General features: G+C 38.8%; 1 protein-coding gene across 3 annotated transcripts; it reads right to left on the minus strand.

Annotated features, from left to right (window-relative positions):
* Positions 1-852: 852 nt before the first annotated feature.
* On the minus strand, positions 853-20,944 carry GK5 (glycerol kinase 5). 3 transcript variants are annotated; one of them, XM_085233285.1, is made up of 16 exons: positions 20,705-20,944; positions 20,387-20,480; positions 18,036-18,111; positions 17,473-17,566; positions 16,461-16,592; positions 15,043-15,118; positions 14,348-14,409; positions 14,181-14,254; positions 13,785-13,845; positions 13,137-13,263; positions 12,413-12,517; positions 9,886-9,971; positions 5,968-6,071; positions 4,760-4,819; positions 2,565-2,698; positions 853-1,201 (listed from the first exon to the last, which is right to left on the minus strand). In XM_085233285.1, the coding sequence occupies exons 1-16, from the start codon at positions 20,834-20,836 to the stop codon at positions 1,065-1,067; spliced, it is 1,554 nt and encodes a 517-aa protein (XP_085089411.1). In that variant the 5' UTR covers positions 20,837-20,944; the 3' UTR covers positions 853-1,064. The 3 variants fall into 3 exon arrangements, with proteins under 3 accessions (XP_085089411.1, XP_085089413.1, XP_085089412.1); XM_085233287.1 differs by lacking the exon at positions 20,387-20,480 and having other exon boundaries at positions 20,705-20,835; XM_085233286.1 differs by lacking the exons at positions 20,387-20,480; positions 20,705-20,944 and adding an exon at positions 19,148-20,319.
* Between the last annotated feature and the right edge of the window lie 3,947 nt (positions 20,945-24,891).

Below are 24,891 nucleotides of genomic sequence, written 5' to 3' on the forward strand. Positions count from 1 at the left end.
AGGCAGACTTTGATTAATTAAACTCCTTCAATGAGAATGAAGTGCAGAATAACTACGAGCAAGGCCACCATCTTCTGTTCACAGTGTCAGAATGATACTCTTCTCTTTTTGGTCTGGTAGAGCCAGTAACGTTTTCTGAAGTAGGAAATTATGATCTGAAACTGGTTTACATGTAGCCCTGAGAAACTTGTAATAATTTAAGATTAGTGATGAACAAATGCATAATTAACTACATGTTTTTTTAATTACAGTTTATTTTAAAAATGTAAAAGTAGTAACTTCAAAAATAAGACTTTCAACCCTGTTTCTCCCAATAATAATAGGATGTAGTGATGGACTTGAAAATACTAATATTACAGACTTTTACAAGCTAAATGTAGTTACAGGTATGCTAATATTCATATTAATCATGCCATATAATGTAGTTTTTGTCTTTATAAAATTTCAAAAATAGCTACAAACTAGATAGCTGCTAAACATCAGCTATAAAAGTCCTGGAAAGGAGGAGTTTTGAAAGTGTATTTGCTTTTGTTTCTCATCTTAATTTTGTGATAATCCCGAGGCACCACAAAAATGCCATCACACAGCTGGGTCAAATGTTTCCTTAAAAAGTGAATCAAAATGTGGTAACAGGCAAACAATTTCCTGTGTCTCCTCTAAATAATTATTTTACTCTTCTTAGAAATACCTAGGGAAGTGCATGTCCCTTTTTAGATTCCTTGATGGTTAACATATCAAAGCTTTTAAAGATCAGATGGGAGATGAGTTCCTCAGTAGAAAACACATCATAGGAAAAAACTCCCAACATATAAAGCGTGGTTTCAAGCAGTTGGGCCACCCAAAGGGGGTCACTGAAGGGACACAAACGCTGCATCTGGACTACAGCTGGTGTGAGGATGATATGAAGGTTCATTATGGCGTGGTAAGTTCTCCAACAGCATAAAGGTTACCGAAGGACCTTGTAACTTTTATATACCATCACAAATTTCAGTTACAATTTTAACCATTCTGTTAACCACAAAAATCTTATAATTTGATTCCTTCTATCTCCAAAATGTCAATTTCTACCAGTGCAAGGAGCACTTCACCGCTTGCATCCAGGTGTCCATAGCAGGTTTGTATTCCTCCTCGTCCTTCTGAGGCTCAAAAACTGTTTCTATTCTCCTCAGCTTCTTTAGCTGTTCTTTGTCAGTCCAAAGTCCTATAAACAAAAAGTTCATTCTCAGGCTCAACTACAAATATGTTATTTTTGAGTTGTTTTAATTTACTTACAAGAGATCCAAACCAGAAACACAATAAGAAATCATGACAGCTTTCCTTTACTTAACCAACAACTTTCTCAGAGGGAAGCATTTTTTTTTTTTTTTTTTTTTTACATTGTGAAACTCCTTTCCAATAGCATCCACTTGTTTGGAATGCTGACAACAGCACATCTGCTTAACTGGGATAGTTTCCAAGGAACAGCTCTGGAAGACTGAAGTTCACTTAAATTTCATCAACACTATGCCTTCAGCTGCAGGTCCCTCTAAATGGAGAGGGGCCACAGAAACCAAAACTTAGCGCTACTGCCTTGCCTCATGCCCTAAAAAATGCATAAATGGTAGAAAATAGCTGCTGTTACATATTCAGATTAATTTATGGTATTGAATCACTCTTGTCTGCCAAAGGACCTTTTTACAGTTTTAATTGCTGGATAAGCCTTATCTGAGCATGTAATGCTAGTTACCTGAGCATGTAATTTTATCTTAGTTATGTTATTCACATATCAAAGCAATTTACTGAGGTACGTATCCATCTACAAAATGTATTTCCATTAAGAACCACTGACAATCTGTAGTTTAAAGTCAGGTTAATTATATAAGCCAGTTCCTTCTGAGTAAAGCTGGATTCCCCTCTGCCTTCATTCATCTATTTTGTAATTCCACTGTACTTATTTCTGTGAAAATCTCAAAGAATAAAGGCTCAGTTCAGAGATGACAGGATACAGCTTCACAGTGCTGAACATGAGCAAGGCAGCCTCCTTGTCACATGATCCACGCATACCAAGCACTGCTTCACACAGTATGAAAATGGAAAGGGACTTGGAGTGTCCAGGTCAAGGAAGAGAGAGGAAGCAAAGAAGAGAGGGTTCACCTCTCTTCTCTAGCAGTGTATCCTTCTAAATGCAAAGGAACCCTAAAGCCTATATGCAGATACTTTTCACGTTAAGCTTCCTGTTGCTATTCATTTATGTAAAACTAAGGAATAAAACTGCTCAGCAAATTGAGACATTGTGATAAAAATACAAATACGGTCCTTATTTGTTTATGTATGGCCCTCTCACCCATTTCTTTGGTCCATCAAACACAACAAGCACATGAATAAAAAGGACTGTACAAAGGTGAACACTTTTTACTGCAGCTTCCCATAAAAGTGGGTTAAGTAATTGTGGACATTTTACAATTAAGTCTACACTGTTGTTGCTTTTTCTTATTGTTTCTTTTCCTGATTATTTTTTCCTTATCTACAAACATACATATTATTGAGGAAAGCATGAATTTTAGATGATGTATTTGTATACATACCTGATGCAAGACCTGCAAGAAAAGCTGCACCAAGACTAGACATATCTGTATTCGAAGGCTTTTCTATTTTCTTATTAATCAAATCTGAAGTCATCTGCATGACAAAACTGTTATTACTGACACCTCCGTCAGCTCTACAAGGAGAGAAGAATAAAAGATTAAAAGAAAAATCAAAGCGTTTAGCTCTAATACTTATTTACCAAGGTTTCAGAAAACAAGTCCTGAGGTTTCACATCCTTGCACAGATCTTTCTGTTACTTATGCACAAATGGATTTTCAGAAAAAGTGTTGGGTAACAAAACCCTTCAGCTGCTTAGAAAATGTCACTAATTCAAATGCATCAGCTGGAATGTTCTATGCCACAAGTATGCCTCAAGAAAATTTTCACATATTTTGGATGTTTCTGAAAGTAAAATAATGAAATACTGCCTGATTGGTGAGGTTAACAGCATTTTGCTTATTTGTACACACAGTTAAACTGGATTTCAGCCTCTACACTATGGAATAAAAAACGCTACCTGCAAAGTCAATATCTTAATATCAGTGACATGCATTTTCCTTGTTCTGCAAAAATAAAACACTCATTTGATTCAAGCTACAAGATAGGAAAATAAAGTTTGCAAATACTGTTGTATATAGCTTTGCTGCTAGATATGCTGAACGTTCAATCTGTTCAGTGCATATTCTAGCAAAACGTTCCTTTATGCCATTCCACTGTGCAATTATTTCACTAAACAACTGAACAGGCTGCACTCCAGTACTCCACAGAGCACTAGGATCATCCTTGTAGAGGCCACTGCGGACTGCTGTAACACAGAACACAACAGCCTTCTCAGTGCTTTCCTTGATGGCGTTGAGACAAGCAACAAGCAGTAATAGGAATATATAAGACTAATTAAAACAACACCTTTTTAGGAGCTTGTAGGAGGCAGAGGCTGGGAACAAAGGATATGGGACAGTAGCTAAAAAAGGAATGAACATACAGAGGGTAAGTACCTCAAGGCAGGATAAAACAAGATCAGAAGTAACGGATTGTTAGTAAAGAGGACAAAAGAAAGGGAGTAAAATTTACACTGTATAGAAAAAGCCACGAAGTGTATGTCATTATCTTCTAATCCTTAATCCACAAGCTAAATTTCTACCGATATTAGCAAACTGTATTATGGTCACTATATGAAACAACAATTTTATATTAATGAATAAAACAAAATATGATCACACAATTTAAAGTTTACATTATGCCATAAACAAGATCAGAATTTCCCTAAGGAATCACTGCTACCCATCACTACTGCACTGAGCCTAGCTGTTTCTGTATCTTCACCTACTCAGTTCCATGCGATGGAACACATGAACTCGTACCTTCCCCTACCTTTGTACTTTCACCTTTCTTCCACCATTCAAAATTCTCATTTCTCATCTGTCCACGTGCCTGCCAGTCTACTTCTCCTTTTGCATGGGTATTCCACCCACAGAAAGTGACAGAAAGTCTCTTCACTGTTCTTGATTGTGACACTGCAATGACCCCTGGCTGTCAGAAGGAGAACTTTGGGAAGGCTTTTCTCAGCACGACAGGCTGGAGGCTCTAGACTGAGTGTGTACAGACTAAGTACCTACTAAAATGAGCAGGGTAGTTTTCCAGAACAAAATTCTGCTAAATCTTCCCAAGAAGTTATGATTAGCCTATTCCAGCCTATTCTACTATTGCCTCACTAAACTGGATTTACTTCTTAAAAGACTGAAATAAAGCCAACGTCTTTCCATTTGAATTGTAAAAACATTCTTCCTCTTACACCTCAAAAACAGGTCCAGTTTTAACTAAGGCTTCAGAAAACAAACAGTCTGTGGTAGACCCCACATAAAAAATTCTATTACAAAAGGATTTTATTATAAAGGGTAGGATGATTTTTGTAATAGGCATTGCTATATATGTATTCTAATGCCGCATGAAAATAATTTTATCTTAGTTTTTTTAAATTAGAGCAAGTCCTTACTGCCTACTGAGAACCACCAATGCCAATCATTTATTAATAAATGACCCCCCTGTGCCAATTTTGAAGTTACATCAGCATTTTAATTGGTAATAGTCCATTTCTCAGCAGCAGAATTCTTACACTAAGATAAAATACATAATCAAGTTTATACCTGTTTATATCAAACTCTCACAGATCTGCCTGAAGCTGCAAGGAACTTACCGAACAGTCTGAAGAGGAATGCGTACCTTCTTCACAATGATATCAAAAAGCTGTTTGTTTCTTTAAAAAAATAAATTAGTTCCATTAAGCATTATGAATTCCATAAAGTGCTTTCAGTATCTACACAGTCAGAAAATAAAATACAAGGCAAAAAAATGCCTCAGTTGTGTCAAAACCACTGCATAGTTAACAAGCTTCCAGAATGCTTTAGAAAAAAAACCAACAAAAACACTCTGAAACTCAGTATCATACCATTAAAAAGACACAAATATAGCTAAACCACAACCCATTCAACTGCAATGCATGGCACCATGGAATGCACATTTATTCCCTGATAAAAATGATTACAGGTTTTCATAGACAAAATGCAACTGTTGATACAAGAAGTGGTTTAGAATGATGAAAGCACACTGACAGAAGCGTCAGCTGAAATTTCTCCAACTGTTCTTTAAAGGGAACATCTGAAAGCTCTAAGTCTGACTTGTTCTGAACCCTAAACACAAAGGCTCTCTACCTCGTTTTTAAGAGATGCAGGCTTCAGTTCAGGAATTACTGCATCTCAAGTTTCTCTTACAGGGAAGAAAAAACTGCATTTGAGACAGCGGCAGCAATTCAGAATGTTGTTACCTTCTCCAGACACCCTTGCCTCAAACTGTATTCACATCCAGTTCCAGTCATGCTGGCTGGCATTGCAAGGCAGAACAATATGTTTCACAGTGAGCTAGAGATGTGATAATATCAGTGACTAACTGCAATATTTTCAGCCTTGACTGTTAAATTGGCAAGTTCTTGTCTATCCAAATATTTCAACATATCTAAGGTGCCTATTACTGCATTTTATAAAACACCAAAGATTCAAACTTTAGCCAAAGAGCAAATATGAGTGGGCTACAGCTTCTGACAAAACACTATCAGGAAAGTAAAGACAAATTTTCAAAGTATTTTTAGACTCTGTCAAAAACAGTATTATTTAAGAGTCTCTATGTGGCAACTTCATAACAAAAAACTCCAAACTAATAAATATATGCAGGTTTATTTGTAATGTATTAAAAAGAACAGAAGGGGCAGCAGAAATTCCTTTTCAACATTACTACAATGGATGACTACAATTTGTATTTTACAAACTGTGGAAGAAAACGTATGTATTTAATACTGCTGGTTAAAACAAAACCAAGTGTTTTGTTTGATAAGGTTAAGCAAGGAATTACCTGAAAGCTACAGATTCCAGGATAGCTCGTACAAGATGGCTTCTGGTAGTAGTAGGTTTCAGCCCCATGAAAGAGGCACATAAGCATGGATCATTTGCAGAAACCTGCAGAAAAGATTTCACAATGAGTTGGATGAGTTATGTTTGAAGACTTTTGAGAAAGCAGTCAAATAATAAGAAAAAAAGTAACTTACGACAATTACAGGCAGCATAGTGAAAGAAGAAAATTGAAAACAATATGTGAGCAGTATGTAGTGTTATTAGCTAATTCAGTGAATGTTTAGTTTCTTTCAACAGCAAAAGTGTTAAGTGACTTCCTCCAAATCTGACATACTAAGTAACAGTAACATTTATGACTTCTCTCTAAAGTTCATGCAGTTTTACACATGAAGATTATACATTGATACTGCTGTTATCTGGCAAAATTGCACCTTTTTTTTTTTTTAACTCCCTTTTCTAAACCTCTGAAAAAATGGAATTACAAGTCCATTTATGTCAGCTTCTACTCAGTGGAGTCAAGCAGACATTACAGTTTTAGAAGTGTTCTAAAAGTTGGGCTCTTAGAAGGAACACTGACAAGGACGGTAATCATTTTTATTAACTTACACAGCAGTCTGTTTTCACTGACACTGATTAACAGTTTCCAACCAAAATTCTAATGCTCTCTAAGTTGTCTTTTTTGTACTGGAGGACAGATGGATAAACCTCCACTCCACTCCTCCATTCCTTTGACAAACTTTATCACAAGGAATTAGTTTGCTGGTCCTATCTGGTTTGTGATAATGTTAAGTCCTATTTTTACCACAGACAGCAGTTTTCAATTTGAAACAATTCTTTCTAGTTGCACTGTGTTATGTATTAGTTATGACAAAACATAATGAAAGCTCAAATTTCATGCTTATAAAAGGCATGGACACACTTACAAAGTAAATGAAGAAAATGCTAGCATATGAGAAAAACTATACGTGGGTAGCTATATATGCAACAGCACAAGAATGGAAAATACTGAACTACTACTTAAATAGTATATCATGACCAGCAACTACCAAAAAACCTGGGTTCCTAAGCAGAAAACTTCTACATTTGAAGTCACAGAAAATACTCTTTTCCTTTCCCACATACATAAGTGCCCTTTCCATTCTAAGAAGGGAACCATCTGCCCACCCAGAAACATAATGAAGATTCACTGTTCAGAGATAGTCATATCAAACAAAGCCAAAAGTGTGCCTTCAAGCTCTGTGAATGGGTGTCTTGACAGAATCAGTCAGTTAAATTACTACTCATTTTAGAACAAAAAAAATAACAAACCAAAGAGCCATGAAGTGATAGTTGTACATATACATTCATACAGACCAATGAATAGCTCTGTTTTTGCTGTTACTAGCAACCATAGCAAACTCCCATTTCTGATAGAATAAAAGCAAGAATGATTAATGCACATATTCACTCAGTTTCTTTCACAATGATGTCCTTTCAGTGTGCTGCATCACAGCAGTACAACCCAGTAAGAAGTGAATTTGTTCCTACTGCTTTCATATGGATCAGTAGAGAACCATTTTACACTGTGTAGGAAATGAACATACAGGCTTCATGAAAACCCTCCTAACTGCCATCATTGTGAAGTCTAAGAAACACTACCATATGACCATTTGTGTCAGCATCCAGCCAGTGACGCTAAGCAGCAAGCAGATGAATTCAACTCTGTTCATGTCCCTTTTCAGACCATTTGACCCAGTCCAGTTCTAAACTAACACAGAATCTCTCCCAGCTGGTCTACTAGAATGCTACTTGCAGTTACGAGGTGTCAAAAAATAAACAGAAATCCAGACATCCTTTCCTTTCTTCCTCTTCTTTTTTTTTTTTTGGAAGTATTGTTCCTAAATTTGGACTGGGAATATTCAAATTAGGAATAAAGACAACAGAACCTTCTTGGTGTTTACCAAGAAGCTAGCTGAGGTTCATTCTGGAGACAGTGTCTAAGCAGCAAGGCAGGGAAAAACCAGCACATGCGAAAGAACACAAACCAACATCTCTAGAACTTAAATATTACAAAAATTAAAGGGTCAAACGTAAGATTCAGACTAATATTTGTCTGCATTGGGAATCCTTTCTGCAAACACTGCAATTTGTCATGGCTCAGTACTTGCTTATTCAGAGCACAGTTTCTCACAATAAATGCTAAATGGAAGCATCTTAGCTTAACCAAGCTTTACAATGCTAAAAATAAAGCTAATGATTATGGCAGTTGTTTGACAGAAGGTTGCTGGTCTAGCTGTAGGTGAAAGTAATTATTTCTAAGACACTAACCTTGGGAATGATCAAATTGAGTATTGTAAGCCAGTGAAAAATCAAAACCCAAGCTTTTACACCCACACAGAAAGACAAGCTGTCAAAAACATTCCACATAATTCCAAGATGTACATATTCAAACCAGTGAATTACAAAGACTTCTAAGAGGGAAAAAAATAATCTGGTGATTTTTGAAGGATTTCCTTTCAACATATCCACTGCAAAGTTTATAAAGTTAATATTCCAAACGACAACTTAGAGAGCAATTCTATACCATGAAGTTTCTCCTGAACAGCAATGCTGACTAGAAAACAAATAATTTTTGTGGAGAAAAACGGCTACTTTCATGGTGACAAACCCACAGCATAGAAACAGCTATGCTGCAGAAAGCGTGCTTTCAGTCACAATATCTCATGCTGCTCAGGTAAGTGGCATAACCTGACAAAAAAGGCTGGGGGTCTCTGCAGCCTGTAGGTCAGCAACAACTACATTAGCAACACCTGCTCATTCTCATTCTGTATGAAAGTCTGTCTAGGAGCTCTGACTTGCAGCTCTGTCACTCTGCGGTGACAAATTACAAATTATTATTACCAATTGTCAAGCCCATACTGGAAGCAACTGTTCTGCAGCTGAAGAGGCAGTGTGTCAGCTCCCCAGCTATCACCATTTGTCATCTAATGTAATTAACTGCAATTCCTATCAATCCCAAACCAGCCTAATATGCTACAGTGAACTGCAAGAAACCATCACCCTTCTTGCTGCCTCTGCAGAGGAACAGTATCTCACCTCCACATGTGAAATGCAAAGGGGATCATGAAGCAGGAAAAGGCAGACAAGAGGATGGATATACGGTATTTAGCATAACTGGAAAGCAAGAAGAAACAATCCACAGCCTGTAATTTAGAAGGGACCAAGTGATTGCAGGGAGCTCCTCAAATAAAGAGGAAAATATAAGAAACCTATTGGAAGATGGAGGGGACTAAAACGCAAAACAAATATCAGGAAATCCTTAATATATGCACTGTGCTCTATCCTTAATATATGCACTAACAATATCAAACAAAGCACAAACCTTACTTTAGTGGGAAAAAACTAACAGGTTAAAATCTGTGTAACCAAGAAATGTCTGTCCATTGTTACCTTTGCCTTTCACAGTGTCAGGACCTCCAAACTTACTCATATTTAAGGTACATGTCTAGATACTCTGATGAATTACAAACTACATATTGAAAAGAGGCAGGATAAAAGGAATTATTTTAGCACAGTACTTGGAAGTGCTATCTCAATGAAGACAGAAAAGATATGGGTTCAGTTTCTCTGTCTGTAGACGCTGTCTGTTCTACTCTGGACAAGTCACACAGTTTATCTGTCAGGTCTGCACCATCTGCACAATGGAAGTAAATTCCTACTTCATAGGCTTTTTCTCTTGCAAGGGAAAGCTCTACTTAAGGATTCTTACCACAAACATCCTCACATGATGTGGTGAGGAACAGAAAATAAAAACATGAATATTAGAGATTAAATATGGTGTTAAGATGTAAATTACTACATTGAAACGAGACAGAAGTTGTAATTTTAACTGAGCTATTAACAACATATTCTTAACTATATTAATAAACTATAATTTTACCTGAAAACCTGGAACAAAACAAACGCCTTGAGAATCAACAATACTCCGTGCCATTTTTGCTGTTTCATCTACATTGGTGAAAAGATCTGTAAAGATGCATAGTACATATGCTTTTATTGTTTATTTTGATTTCTTTATATACTATTAAGAGACAAAAAGCTAGAGTTGGGCCACCTCCTCTTGTAATACTTCCCAGTCATGTCCCTTTGTAATATTTCTTAAATTTGTTCTAAGGGAAATCAATACTTCTCCTGTATTTCATGTCTAGTCACATAAATTCAGATGAAGACTAAATTAATAAAGACCCTCTCCTATCTGTTAAGCTAGAGTCTTTTGATCATTGTGTTCTGTAAAACATCATTAGCTTTCCAGACAAACAGATCTAAATAGGAGTTGAGATAGCTAACAGCAGCATCTATGCTAAAAAAAACCCTAGATGTTGAAAAACATGAAACACATTTTCCTGTTTCCTCTGCAAAGATACTGTTACTGTCAGGCTAAACACCAAGAGACTACAGAGGAAGTCCTTGCTACCCATCGTATTTTAACAGCTCTCAATTTCTGTATGTACATATATTTATTATTACTATTATTTTTAAACAAGAGACTGACAAGAATATCAGGTCCTACTATTACCTCTTTCACAGAGGTTACTCTAACTAACTGGATGGCTCCTTTCAACACTCATTACAAATATCCCCTCTTGAGCTTATTCTTCACTCATATACATTCCTTAGGTGGCCACATAACACATCATCAAGAGACTAGAGATCTCCTGTAGATGATACTACTTAAACAAGATAAAACAGTAGGTAAATCCTCCTACCAAAGATAGGTTAATCTAACTCAATTTTAAAAAAACCTCTTGGAAACTTACCAGGACTTTCAATTTTACCTCCATAAATGTTTGAAAGTTTTGGATCCTACTGTGCCCAGACTAATTAGCCTAAATCATATCTTTTTCTTCTTCTCGCACTTGCTATTTCTGAACCATATAGTACTTCTATGGTAGGATAGAGAGTGAAAAAAACTGAGTGAGATTCACTTCAATTTGCAATTTTAAATGCTACTTTTTCAGAATTATTAGACATACCACCGCAAGAAAACTATTCAACCATCCTGTCTTGCAACAGAAATTTCTACTTCCAAAACATTACTGTTATTACATATCGCCTACATCCATGTTGAGCCTCACCATCCTTACTGATACCATTACCTTCCCTTGTTTTGACCCAATTCTTTCAGCAAAGCAAAAGATTTAGTGTTTACTATTTACTTGTGATAAAAGTTTCTTAACATTGTCTCTTGCAATTGTGTTTCCAGAAAACAAAGGTCTTGCTTATTAGAAATACAGTAGCATAGTATTTTATAGTATTCTAGTTTTATTTTTTAAATCTGTTTCTAGAGCTTCCCCATCTTTTGCCCATAGTAGCAACTATAGGTCATGTCTATTTCAGTACTAGCTGACTAAAAAACCCCTCATGCTCTTTGCTCTGCATATACCAACAATCTCCATTTTAAGAATGGGTAAGTAGCATGAAATTTGAAGTAGGAAACTTACTTATGTAGCACTGAACTGTGTGTGGAAATGAGTAATTTCCTCAAAAGATTAATGGCTCTGATGAAGAACCACGAACCAATACTCAATACTTAAGGGGATGTAAATTTACATGTGTATGCACACATTCACTAGGAGTTGAGAACTTAATTGTGGAATTTGCTGGTGAGCTATACTTCAGGAAAGCCCTTCTCAGATAATCTAAAATTTGGGTCATAAATTCTTTCTTTGCGCCCCAGTAAGGCTTACCAAGTTTTTAAGCAAGACAAGTAAATAGTGTATAGAACACTGAGAAAGGTTCTCCTATAAACAACTGGTAATTTTCAACATCAATTACTAGAAGGCTAGGGTATGCTTAGGCTTTTATTAAACAGATATGCAAGTATTTTCAAGCCTGTTGCTAACTCTGACACGTAGAGCTAGCAATCTCCCAAAACCATTAACCATTAAGTATTTGTGGGTTGTAGCATCCACAATTATGCTAACTAGACTAAACTGGCAGTCAGTTCCTGTGTTTCTTCTCAAGTCCAAATACCACAAAACAACAAATACCACAGAAGTCTCCTTTATGCCACTTCTATTTAAGTCTGGATACCAGGTTAAGAATAAACAAATAAAAAGATACCAGGAAGCTTGTTATGCTCAGGAGTAAAACATTTCAGGAAAATAATAATATGCAAAGGATGACTTCAGAGACAGAATCTGAAGAGAAAATGATTATGCAAAATGTGTGCAAACCAATCTAAGGCATTTAAGAGGACAGAGATTAGTTCTACTAAATCTAAACTATCTGCAGTAAACACACTCACCAGAGAACCTCCTGCAAATACTGTGGATGTCCCAAACATGTAGGCTAATTTCTTCAATCATGGATAATAACACAAAGCCCAAGAACATAGCTATAACCCTACAAAGCACAGTAGTAAGTAGCAATATATTACATCCTACTACAAAATAAAAACTACTTACTTATATCCTGAGCCCACTTTATGGTAGTGCCAATGTTTGACATAGAGCCTTCAGTCAAGTAAACAACTTCTTCCCCAATCTTCCAACCAATCAGTGGATACAGACCTTAATGATTTTCCATGTAACAAAACAAAAGACGTAATTAAATTACAGTGCTTCCAGGGAAACACAATGAATCCACATAAAAACATAGTATTTTTTTTTAAATTTCCTTCCAAGAATTAAAATAACCACTTATGACAAACTAACTAACTTGGCAGACCATCAGAGTTCACAACTACAACATTTTCAACACCAGAGAAACACACATTTTTAGTATTTTAATACAAAACTAGTAATTGCTAAGTATACACTTCAAAGTACAAGGGCCCAAGGGCTGGAACTTACAGTGATCCACTGGAAAATTTTGATGTGAGAAATAACAGCACCAATCCCTTACACCTCCATTCCTCCACTATACAATACTGCTACCAAGAAGTATCACTAGTAATTATACATGGTGTCTTAATTCATTTGTTTTTTCTCCTCTGTTTTTCTGTTCTTAGGAATTGTATTTCAGGACTAAGCCTGCCATTTCTAAATAAAAATTTTCAGAGTCCTCTGCCCTGAAAAGGTTTTTAAGCTGTCTTTCTACAGCTGAAGACAGAAGGCTGAGCATAACAATTTTGTATCGTCATCATTGAAAACTGTTAAATAAAATGAAATTATGTAAAACACAGCTTACCCCTGTGTGATGCACACAGATTCCCTCCTGTATTAACATTCCAGAAACCACCTGTACCCATTGTCAGTTTAACATCTCCTGGCTGAAAGCAGCATTCTCCAAACATTGCTGACTGCTGGTCAGCTACCTGCCACAGCAACAAAAATGCACTGACAAGTTAGCCCTTGTTTTTAGGGAAAATAAATAAAATGTACCACAAGTGGATCTACCAACAAACACCCTTTCATTGGATGGTTGGACTGGATCATCTTAGAGGTCTTTCCCAAACTTAAGAATTCTACGACACGCATAGAGTCTTACTGAAGCCAAGTCAGGCTGTATCCCATGCAAGCCTCTATTTAGAAGAAGTGACTTTAAGCTAAAGAGAGATTATCACAGCTTAGAATAGAACCCAGATCAGTTAAATTCTATGTTCAGTATTTAATCATTTGGTCATCTAACTTCAATGGACCATAACCTCTAGAAATCCCTTTCCACTATGCTGTAAGCTTAGTTTCTGAAGCAAAATTTAATAACTAGTTCTACTATAATTAAAACACAGTGAAGGAGTAGGGAATACTTACTTAACAAACCACATATTAAATCAGAGCTAGATAAATAAGTATAGGCACAGAAATATGAATTTAAGTTAAAAAAATCTTCACTCACCAATGCCATTATTGGAATAGGTACCCCAAATATTTCGGAGTCAGCTGATCCAAAATTGAAGCTTAGAACAAGTTTTATGAGAAACATCAGAACCCTGAATTGACTTCTTTTTAAAACAAAAGCCAGACATACAAGGCCTGTGTCTGTACATAAATTAAATGTAATGCTACATCTTTACTTTAAAGAAAGTATTAAAACTATCGCTTTAAGAACTACTGATGGTCAAAATAAAATTCTGGATGTAGGACTAAAACTGTACTTACGCACATAATCAAAGCTTAAACTATTTTAGTAAATTTCTATATGACTTCTCCTGTGCAGGTTTTATGTAGTATTTTTATAGAAGCAGTTAATTTAATAGGTATCATATCCTTAAAAATAAACCTTCACAGTTACCTTGTGTCTTTCACTGGAGGATAAATAGACATTGGAATGGAAAGCAAATTACACAAAGTGGGGTTCCAGCATTTCTGAAATAACAGGAAAAAAAAGCAAAAACATCAGAAACACTCTCAGAGTGCAGCAAATAGCAGTAATGTTTACACGGCATCAACAGCACCTACCGTGAAGGGTTCAAAAACGCCTGTAGAACTGGCATTTGAGTAATCTGTAGCAAATACAGAACCTAGCATGAAAAAAGAAGAAAGGTTTCAGATCCCCAAATGTTTCAGTCATTAGAAACATTTTTTCCTTAAATGTCTCCACAGCTCCCACAGAACATAAATGCCTATGAGTAAGGTCATACTGAACACCATTGCTACACCAAGTACTCCTGTTGCTCCCTGCAATGCATGTATTCCAATTACTTCATTTTAGTCTCATGAAGATGCCCAGAAAAGAGCTGATCACTGACTGCACTGCATTCCATCATCATCTGTACAGTGACTGAACCGTCAGTCTTCACATAGCTATTGTTTTGGGACAGAACCTTGTCATGTTTCCTCATTTCTTGTAATTCTTGGCTCTTTTTTTTCCGCAGATGCTTTTTTCAATCAATAGTAGTTAGTTCTAATAATTTTCTTTAAATCTTTGATGTTTAAAAGGCTGATTAGACACAATAATCACTTCCTTTTCTGATTACTCTTCTAGTGCTCAAAAATTAATTGAAAACTTTTTTTTTTTTAAAGGTAAATATTCACCATTAATTAAAAAAAAGCACACATGATCAAAACATATTTAAATTCAGTCACAGTCATGAATATCACTGTTTAGATTCCAGTAAGTTTTATTACCATTTAAGAACAACCATAACACTCACCTTTAGTCAGTCTGTACAGTAACCATGTGTCCACTGTTCCAAAGCAGCAGTTATTCTTTTTGGCAGCTTCATCAGCCTGGGAACAAATACAGAAAAAAAGAATTTCATATTGGATACAACAAAGAGAAACATATTTCCTGACTCGTTTTTCATTTTTCTTTGTGTTAATAACACCCTTAGAAAATAAGTCTCTAATACTCAGTATTTCTTCAAAGAAATGTGAGCCAGCTATGCAAGTAGTATTATCGTACAGAAAAACTGCCTGTGATCCTAGCAGAGAATAAGGACAAATTCTAACAGTTGCTGCAGAGAAAAGAGCAGCAATTAATCTTCTTAGTGCAGTGGAGTGGTGGATAAAGGAAATGAGGACCAAAGCATGCTGCACTTTAACAACAAAATAACAAAAATAGAAGGAATGCGTCTCTTTTATAATATGTGCTCAAGAAGAATGAAAACAGAGGAAGCATTTTCTGGTTTATGAGGTCATTGAAGAGTCAAATCGCTCTTCCCCTCGAGATTTTTTCCTCCTTTAAAATAGGAAAGTAATGTTTCATCTATTGTCCACTGACCAGTGCTGCATACAGCCACAGAACTTAGAAAAAGAACATACAAATTAATTCATATGAAAGCATGACTGAGTGCATTATTCTCTGTAATCAAGAGACACATTTCTGAGCTTTTTGGTTTGGTAATCGCTTATTTGAAATATCAGAGCCTGAAAAATCTATGGAGAACATTCATCTCACACCAAAGCCCCAGAAGCTGCCTATCTTTTAATTCTGTATAATTCCAAACTCACAGCTCACATTTTTAACAGACCCAACCAAAATGTGCACATAAAAATTATCACAGACCTTCTCAAAGTTAGGCTTATAATAGACAAACTCAAAAAAAACACACAGGGATTTCTTTACACAGGAAAGACAAAAATGGATGATCACAATTTTCTTAAAAAATAACCTGAAAATTATCAGAAATAATTAAAAAAATGAAGCTATAAATACAGTCAGACAATGAGGAAAAGAGTAAGGATTAGAGCAAAAAACTGAGTAAGAAATAGCTCAGTGGTCATTGTTCCATTAGATTGAGCCAGCACAACTTATTTTACACGTGTTTTCCAATTTGAACTACAACAAAACATGCAATTAATTAGCATCTGATTGTTAAGTATGGTAATGCACAGGTAACTATGAAAACTGGGAGAGTGCAGACTGGCAAGGTGACAGTGCCAGCTGGGAATGTGCCACAGAAAATAAACGTGCAAACAAAGTATCATAACTAAGAGCACAATTATACTAAGTGAAATACTCTTTTTTGTTTTTTGTTTTGTTTTGAGGAAAGGAACAAACAAAACAAACATGCAGAGGTGATGCCCAGTAGCCATTATGATGGATTAAGGAAGTTACTTTCCAGCTTACCTCAGGTATGTTTTTAAAAACCCACGACAACTTCATAGAAGTCTGTTGTGTTGAAAAGGTAAGAAAGCTCGGAGCCAAATATCGATCATTTCCAGTAAAGAAATGAAGCACTGTAAAAATAACATGGATTACCTGTTTCAAAAGAAAACAATTACTTCTTCAATCTTTTCCTTTAAACGTTTCTTATAAATTAGTACTAAGGGATGACAATCTAGACAAAAGCAATGCTCGTGCTCAAGTTCTGTTAAAAAATCCTTACTTACAATTTCAGTGGCAGCCTACCCACAACCAACACCAAAGAAAAGAGCAGCTGCACTAAGCAGGTCTGTCTTGCTGACTTCTGCTGGCACAGAGAGCAACTGCTCCGTATTACAGACAGTCCCCTGTCTGAGCACAATGCACAGTATTACACACTGTTCTTCCCTTGATAGTTCTACAGCAAATAAGCTCAATTCTGTTTTAACAGAGTAATCAAAATTTAATCATTAAAGCTCCACTCAAAATACGTGACAAAACACAGTTTTTAGCTTGTTTTTGTTATGCTAGCACACTTACATAAAAGTAAGTTCAGTTTTCCCTCGTAGAATAACATTTCTTTTAAAAGAAGCCCGAGCATGAGCAGCATAAAATGCACCCTCTTTAGATGACCTCATTAAAAAGAAAACACAACTCCCAAAGTGTTGCCAACCACAAATTACCTACATTTGAAAACTGTGCTTCAGCAGCGTTGTGACACTTTTACACAATGAAGGGACTGAACTATAACAGAATACATGACAGACTTACAGACATATTTTCCCATAATTAAGTAACTTCATGCACTTTATTTTTTTTCTCAGTACCATTTTCCACACAAATCTTGTCTACTTTCTTGTTAAAGGCTTTAGGAAGCAGTGTTTCATATGAATACGTTCTCAAGGTATCTGCAGTATTTCATATACCATCCTTCTGCTTCCTGAAAATGAAGTGGTTATAATACATTCAAGCAACATGCTGTTTAGCAAAGTGTTACCTTCAGCAGAAGGGATCTATTCCAGGAATTCACAAGCTCAGCACTCCTTACATCTTGCCAGCTTATGAAATTATGAAAAGGTTTCCCCGTCCTCCTGAAAAGCAGCATTGGAACATCCTCACTTCCAATCACAGAACATATACAGCCCCACCTCAAAAGTCAATAGGATACACCACTTTCAATCACAGCATTTAACAGTAAGCTGATTCCTAACACAAGGGCACTTCCTCCTGTTGAGTGTGAGAAACTGGCAATAGGCACACAGACAGTTTGGGCACAAGGCTTCTCATCAGAATTTTTAAAAAAATCACAGAATCATAAAATCATAGAATCATGTAGATTGGAAAAGACCTTCAAGATCATTAAGTCTGACCAATATATATTAATTTCTTCCAAAGCATCAAAGCAAAAATTCTGAGCTGCTGCAAAGTGCAGCCATGCCAACACAACAGAGCATGACTGACATTGGCTGCCAAACCGAGTTCAGGATTTCTACAAGCTGTTCCTGACCAGATAATGGCAATGAACATGAATTCATTTTAACTAATACAGCATATACGTACTTGTGCCATGTGATGAAAGTGGATCTTTGTGTTGAGATGCCAAGAGCAGCAACTTGCCTCATGTGAAGTCCAGCAGCTAGAAAATAAAAAGAAAACAAATGCAATAAATTGAAGACACTCTCCCCCTCCCCCCCCCCCAATTACTTGTCTAGTATAACTTGAAAATCTGTGGAATGCAGAGGAAATAAATAGAATACAGATTTACATAGACTGGGCACCTGAGTGGCTACCCAGTGACATGATGGAAAACTCTGCATCAGACCAACTGATAGCAAAGGCAGTCAATAGAGCTGCACTGCTCACAGAAGTAGCAGAGATACTCTGACCCTCTGTGCCATCTGAAAGGCCTGCTGGTGCCTGACTTCAGCAAACCCAGAGACAGGCAAGCTGCAAGGCACTAAGACTGTCACATCTACATGTAAGAAACCAGTTAAAATGTGAATGTCACATGGATGAATGTGAACAAAAGCATATAGGAATAAGCATATTTACAAATTTAAAAACAAACAGGAAAACCCTGATAACCAAAAGGGAAGAAATGCCATGGAGAAGCAAAACTAGACTGATTTTTAACATCTATCTTTAGTAATGGTGTTGCTCATCTTAAACATTATACTTCTCAAGCTTTTATAATAACAAGAAATTTATGTGCACCATTTAATCATTGAATGCAACAAAATATACTTCAAATCCAGATGTAGAAGAATGTACTTTTGGTACATGCACGTTTTGTTGCTGCACTTTACTTTCAAATAACCGTAGCAAAACAGCTTCTCTAATATATAAACTGATGTAAGTATTTAAATTTGTTCCCAGCCATTTTCAAAGTAGCCATAGTCAGCTTCCACAGTACCTCCACGTATGCTTAGAGAAGAAAAATTATGTGAAAAAACGATACAGTACAAAACTCCATGTAACTGTCAGGCTGTTCTGGCCAAAGCACTGCTGTTCTCAAGGACCCTCAGCCCAACTACTTGAGCAAACTGTGAGTGCTGTGGTTACACCCTGGCAACCGACAGCTTCTGAGTGACACTTCCAGAAGGGCTTCCAAAGGGAAAGGGCCCACCTGACTTCCCACCGCTCCTGCCCCATCCTCCCCCCTGCCCACTGACCTAGTAGTCCTTCTGCTGATGTGGGCAATCATATCAATCAGCTGAAAATCAGATCAGTGCTTCTGCAAGACTTTTGGCTCCACCTGCTTGCACAAGCATTGCTGGCAAGAGCATAAGGGCGGGGAACCTAGGAGTGGCTGGCTTAGAAACAGCAGCTCTCTCTCTCCAGCAGCAGGTCTGAGCTGAAGACAGAACCAGATCAGAATTGCTGCAGTTCACTGCCAGTTGGCGTGGCACAGCTTGCTCTTCCCACCTCCATGAGCTATGAGCTGCTCCCAACACTTTTCTTGTGTCAACCACAATATTCTCTCAGTTCTTCTGTGAACTGGGCTTATATCCATCAGAGAGAAAAACAAAACAAGACATGGGCAACTGGTGAGCTGCTTCTAGGAAGGGCCAAACCTCAGCCAGAAAGGAGCGGAACAGTGCAGCCAGAGGCACTTTCCACCTCAGTGCACACCAAGCTACCTCAGCTCATCTACACACAGACCCACAACTCCATAACAAAGTGCCCTGTGCCCGCTCTCTGCCCTCAGATATCACTCCTGCCCCAGCACTACGCCCTCTCGTGTGCTGGCACAAATGCTTGCAAAACTCTACTGGCACAACAACAAGGTGTGGTGATCCGATGGGGGGAAACTGCCGCAGACCTCAGCACCCCGGCAGAAAGGAGGGTGGGACAGCTGCTTTGACAGCACCCTGGGCTCATGCTCACATTGCACAAGTGCTTAAAAGTGGCCTGCTGATAGAGATCACAGCAGCAGCTTCCCCTTCTAACAGCAACCAGAGAACCTCTGCTTCCTGATTCATCCCACAGAACGGGGGAGGAGGAATGGAGGAAGGGAAGAGGGAAGAAAGAGCAGGCTGTGACAGAGGGCACGCAAACGCAGTACCCTGCTCCCCTCCAGCCCCGTGCAGCAGCGGCACAGCAGCACTGGCACAGCAGCACTGGCACAGCAGCCCCGCCCCGCTCTGCACAGAGGCGCGCGGGCCAGCAGCAGGGCACTGTGACCAGCACCCAGCGGGCACCCTGCTGCTGTGCTGCGCCCGCCGAACGAAAGAGTTGACAGAGAGGTGCTGTTCTACATAACGGCCTTACAGCGCGCCACACGCGTGCGCTCAGCCGCCAATTTCCACCGCGATTTTAGAAATAAATACTAACTGCAACTTACCAGCTCATTAGCTGACTACTTTTAGCAAACAAACAACCACCTTCTCACAGACCTCGCGAGCCGTTACCTTGCACAGCCTCTTTTACGACACCGACAAACTGACTCCACAGAACTTCGGGATCCAGTTCCACCCATCCGGGCCGGGGGTACAGCGCTTCCACCTGCGCACACGACACACGGCGTCACCGCGGCCCCGCGCACGGCCGGCGCTCCGGTCGCAGTTCTCCATGCGACGCCGTTACACGACGGACCGCCTACGACCGCGGGCCACGCCGCGCCTGAGCGGCGCTCGGAGCCCCCGCCGCAGCACCGCGCGCCCACAGCACCGCCCGCGCAGAGCCCTCCGGCCCGAGGGCGGCTCGGCCCCGCGCCCCCCCCGCGTCACCTTCCTGCAGCCGGAACCTCTGACGGCGGCCGCGCGGTCATAGACGTGGCACTTCACCGCCGTGCTGCCCACGTCCACCCCCACTACGTAGAGCGCGGGGGCGGCGCCGCCGCTCGGCTGCCCGCACGGCATCGCGCGCCACGCACCGAGTGCGAGCGGCCGGCCGCCGCCCGCCTGAAGACCGGCGCCAGGCTCCGCCGCGGGGCGGGCTTCCGCCGGCCTATGGGCGCGAGAGGCGGAGGGCGGCCCTGCAGGTGGCCTGAGGCCTGGGGCGGGGCCGAGCGCGCCTGGGGCGGCACGGAACGGGCGCGCACCTGCTGCGCGCTGCCCGGCTGTTTCTGAGCGGTGCCAGAAACGTGCCCTCTACACCCGCAGATGGGGTGGCTGCTTTAAACAGAGCCATCGGAAATGCGCTGATAGGCTTACCCCGCGACAGACACTAGGAAAACTTAGTCTTAGCCCCAGAGTTTAATTAGAAGAATTGGTCGTGTCGTTTTAACCTCTCGTTTAATTAGAATAGGAAAAACAAAACAGCATTGAAAATATTTTGCCCCTTAGACTCGTGAAAAGTTGCATTGCAAACAAATAAAAGGGATAACTTCCTCAGGTTGTACCTTTAAACCAGGAATAGCAATAGCAGCAGAGGTCACTGGAACAAAGGTTCAGGCACCCAGGAGTGGGGCTGGGATCCTCCTCCCCTGGGAACGACTCCTGAGAAAGCTACAAACTCTTCCTTTCTGCATTGAAAACAGCGGCCTTTTATTCAGCTTTAAAGGTATTATGTACTTAAGATAAACCTGCCTGCAACCCTGCCTGCAGCAGGGGGGAGAAACTCTTCCAACGTAAGCCAATCTATGCTTCCATCGTCTTAAATTCCGTTGAGCATTTTAACAATAACTTAGGTAGGTCTTGAAAAGAGCCATCATTCATATTTTGTGAAGAAAATAAAGTGATCCAACTTGTATAGCTACTCTTTGTACATAATCTCAGTTATGTAGCACGTGTAAGAGAATTGCTCAATTTATAAAAGAGCCTTATGAAATACTAATTTTATATTATTGTTCCAGTTGCAGTGTGGTAAAAGAAATGCAACACAATGGAGTTTTCTCAGGCAGAAGCAGCTTGCCCATACACAACTTACCTGGCACAAACTTATGTGATTTTGTCATAAATAATATTATTTCCACACAAATGCTATCTGTTTATCCAAAACCTCTTACCTTTAGAGAAAAAACATCCGATCGCAAACATACACAGAAGACCCATGTTCATCTTAGCAGAGGCCAGAAACATCAATTTGAAGTAAGGGTGTACTAACACTCTTCAAAGGTCTTTTATATCGCACTGTAACACTGATACTAAACCTGCAGACTCTAAGCTACCATCCTCATCTTCCTATGTAAATGAGAGCATGCATGTGTTTGGGTTTGGTTTTTTTTGCTGTTCCAAAAGACAGAGATTTCACACACCTGGAGTCATGTACCAATTACTGCAGCACCAGTTTCCCACACTTCTGTATCTTCTGTGCTGGAATCTTCAGTTTCTTTGGTCTCTGGAAAGCACAATTCTCATCTCTTATTGGAATATCAAACCCAGTGAAGGAGTGGAGGCACTCCAGGAACCCATCCAGTACTGTGAGCAAAGGAAAGGAGTTATTATTCCAAACAGCAGAACATCAGGGATAACAAAATAATCTCTGGCAACACTGACAACACCCGCATCATGAGGAATTTGAGTATATATAAGAGAAGTCATCACGCTTAGCATGGTTCTGTCAGCAACAAGGGTTTTCAGTTATCCAAGTCACAGTAGGTCATGAGAGCTGGGAATGCTGCAGATCCAGCAGGAATTACTAGAAAAACACCCAGGCTTCAAGTATGAATTAAACTTGGTGCTGGCATCACTAACAGAACTTCAGCAACCAGAACCAAGGAGAGCAAGACCCAAAGCCTGTAACTCATGTTTTGTTTTTTTTTTTCCCTTTAAGTTCCATTCCTTTCCTTACCTGTATTTTGTCTCATCAAACTCTGTATCCATTTCTTTAGCTCTAGCATTTTAAGAAGTTTTAATGTTACGTATTTACCTCAGTGTCTTCAGTCAGTTTGCTTTTAAGAATTTCCCTATTTTGCTATTGGTTGTTTATCTCACATAGATGATCCTGCAAGCTTCTCCTGGAAAATTAACAGATGACCCAAAGCGGAAGAGATGAACTTTTAGCAAATTTTACTTCGACGATTTACCATACGATGGTTCTTGGTAGTTCCTCCTGTCCACCTGCCAGAATTTACCACTCTTCTTGAAATCAAGAGACAATATCACCACATCAGCTAATCTAGCATTTTAGCTTCATGAGTGAGTGGTAGGCAGTGATTGGATATTTCTTGAGCAGGTTCACTCTTGCTAAATAATCCTGCCCTCCCACTTTCATCTGTTGTACCAACACAGCTGTTCCTGTGGTTCCTCAGCGAGCTGATCGAGCTGAAAAATAACATGAGGCAAAGTTTCAATCAGGTGAATTACTTGATTCATAATGCAGCAATACAAAGAGTCTGTCCACAATTTGGCACAATCAAGTGGGAACAAGTCACATGAGGCTGGTACAACCAGTATTTTCACTACAGAACTACATATCACAACTGCCCACATACATAAAGGTTTGCATTGAAGTGCCTGGGACACAAGCAGTCCTTCCTTTCCACAAGCTATCCAAAAGAAGTAACCTTTGACAGAGACTAAGGCGGATCATAGGACAAAGTTTTAAGTCACTCATGTCTTAAAATAATTTATTTAACAAAGCAAGTGAAATGAGAAGTGGTATACTTGATAACATTCCATTGTTTGCCCATGCTTTTAAACTTATGCAAGTGATGTCCATGTTTGGGCACGTGCTATGTGTATATGCAAGACAATGTCTGTCAAAACAAAGGAAATTATGTTGTGTGTATGCACTGTTTCTATTTATGTATCTATGAGTAATGAACATGGAAAGTCCAGGGCTGAACAGCTCTTTGAAAGAACACTGATTTCAAAGTTTGGAAATTCAAAGGAAAGACTTAAAAAAAAAAAAAAAAAAAAAAAAAAAAAAAAGAAAAAAGTGAAATGACTATCAGTGAAGCTTAAGGACAAGAGAATGGGTATGCTGGAGGCATACAATTGTTCTTGCTTCACCCTATGATCCCAACAAGGTTTCTGACTATGATTTTTATTGCCAGTTATTGGCACGGAAATTACATACTGGCTTTGGATTGCCAGCCTCAGTCTTCCTGATGCAAAAAATAGAGGATTAAGGATCATTATCAACTTTCATAAAGCAATGCTGATGCATTAATGATCACTGACCAAATTTTATTGGAAAAAAAAATAATTAGCTTTAATGGAAAATGCTTTCTCTGTCCTCTAAAATGATAGGTTAACTGTTAACACTTGACCTGTGGACTACCTATGTTCATTTTGATTTGTATTCTCCTTCACGGCAGAGATAAAACAGGCCAGTTTTTAATCACAGAGAAGTATGTAAAAATCAGCAGTAATAAGGAACCTCTGTTGAAATGATGGCTTCTTTTGTTAATAATCAACAGCTACTTACCTCATGATATCTGATTCCTCCAAATATGTAGCGGTTACAGTCTCAATATTAAACGTCTTCATGCACCTAAATTTGGATTCTTTGGGCCAAAATGTTTACTCAACCTGCATCTGTGCCCATGATGTCACCATGTCTCTTTTCCAGAGACAGAAAGAGAACATAACTCTCTCCATAGTAAGGAAGGACGATTATGGAACATCTATGCAGATCACTTCTCAAAACAGGGGAGGGAAGAGACACCTTACTGAAAGTAACCAGTCCTAGATTTGAGTTTCTTCACTCTTAGGGATCATTTGTGCAGTCATTCAAATGAACTAAACTAAATTGAACAAGAGTAACTTAATTTTTGAATGGGAATGGCTATGCAAGATTTATTATGCACAAACCAATATGTTTTAAAGTTATCCCTTTACTTAAGTTCATTCTCTTAAGTGCTGAGTATTGAGACAGAACAGGGCAGAAAATGCCATATAGGGCATCTGAAGTACCTACAATCCGCTGATTAATTTGCAGGACAGGCTGAGAAATGCAGACCATATCCTGGCATCTTCAGGTTGAATAATGTGACCTGAATGTACCAAGACTTGACTGCAGTTCTGCA

The sequence above is a fragment of the Meleagris gallopavo genome, chromosome 11, assembly GCF_905368555.1.
Source record: "Meleagris gallopavo chromosome 11, MGAL_WU_HG_1.1, whole genome shotgun sequence".
Classification (NCBI taxonomy): domain Eukaryota; kingdom Metazoa; phylum Chordata; class Aves; order Galliformes; family Phasianidae; genus Meleagris; species Meleagris gallopavo.

What these genes read in the sequence shown, in the direction of transcription:
- GK5 (XM_085233285.1), bottom strand. Translation starts at nt 20,836, where the DNA reads ATGCCGTGCGGGCAGCCGAGCGGCGGCGCCGCCCCCGCGCTCTACGTA. An exon ending in GAGGTTCCGGCTGCAGGAAG is followed by an intron (nt 20,481 to 20,704) that starts GTGACGCGGGGG and finishes TCGTGTGCGCAG; the next exon opens with GTGGAAGCGCTGTACCCCCG. An exon ending in CTGGAATCTGTAGCTTTCAG is followed by an intron (nt 4,820 to 5,967) that starts GTAATTCCTTGC and finishes ATTTTTTTAAAG; the next exon opens with AAACAAACAGCTTTTTGATA.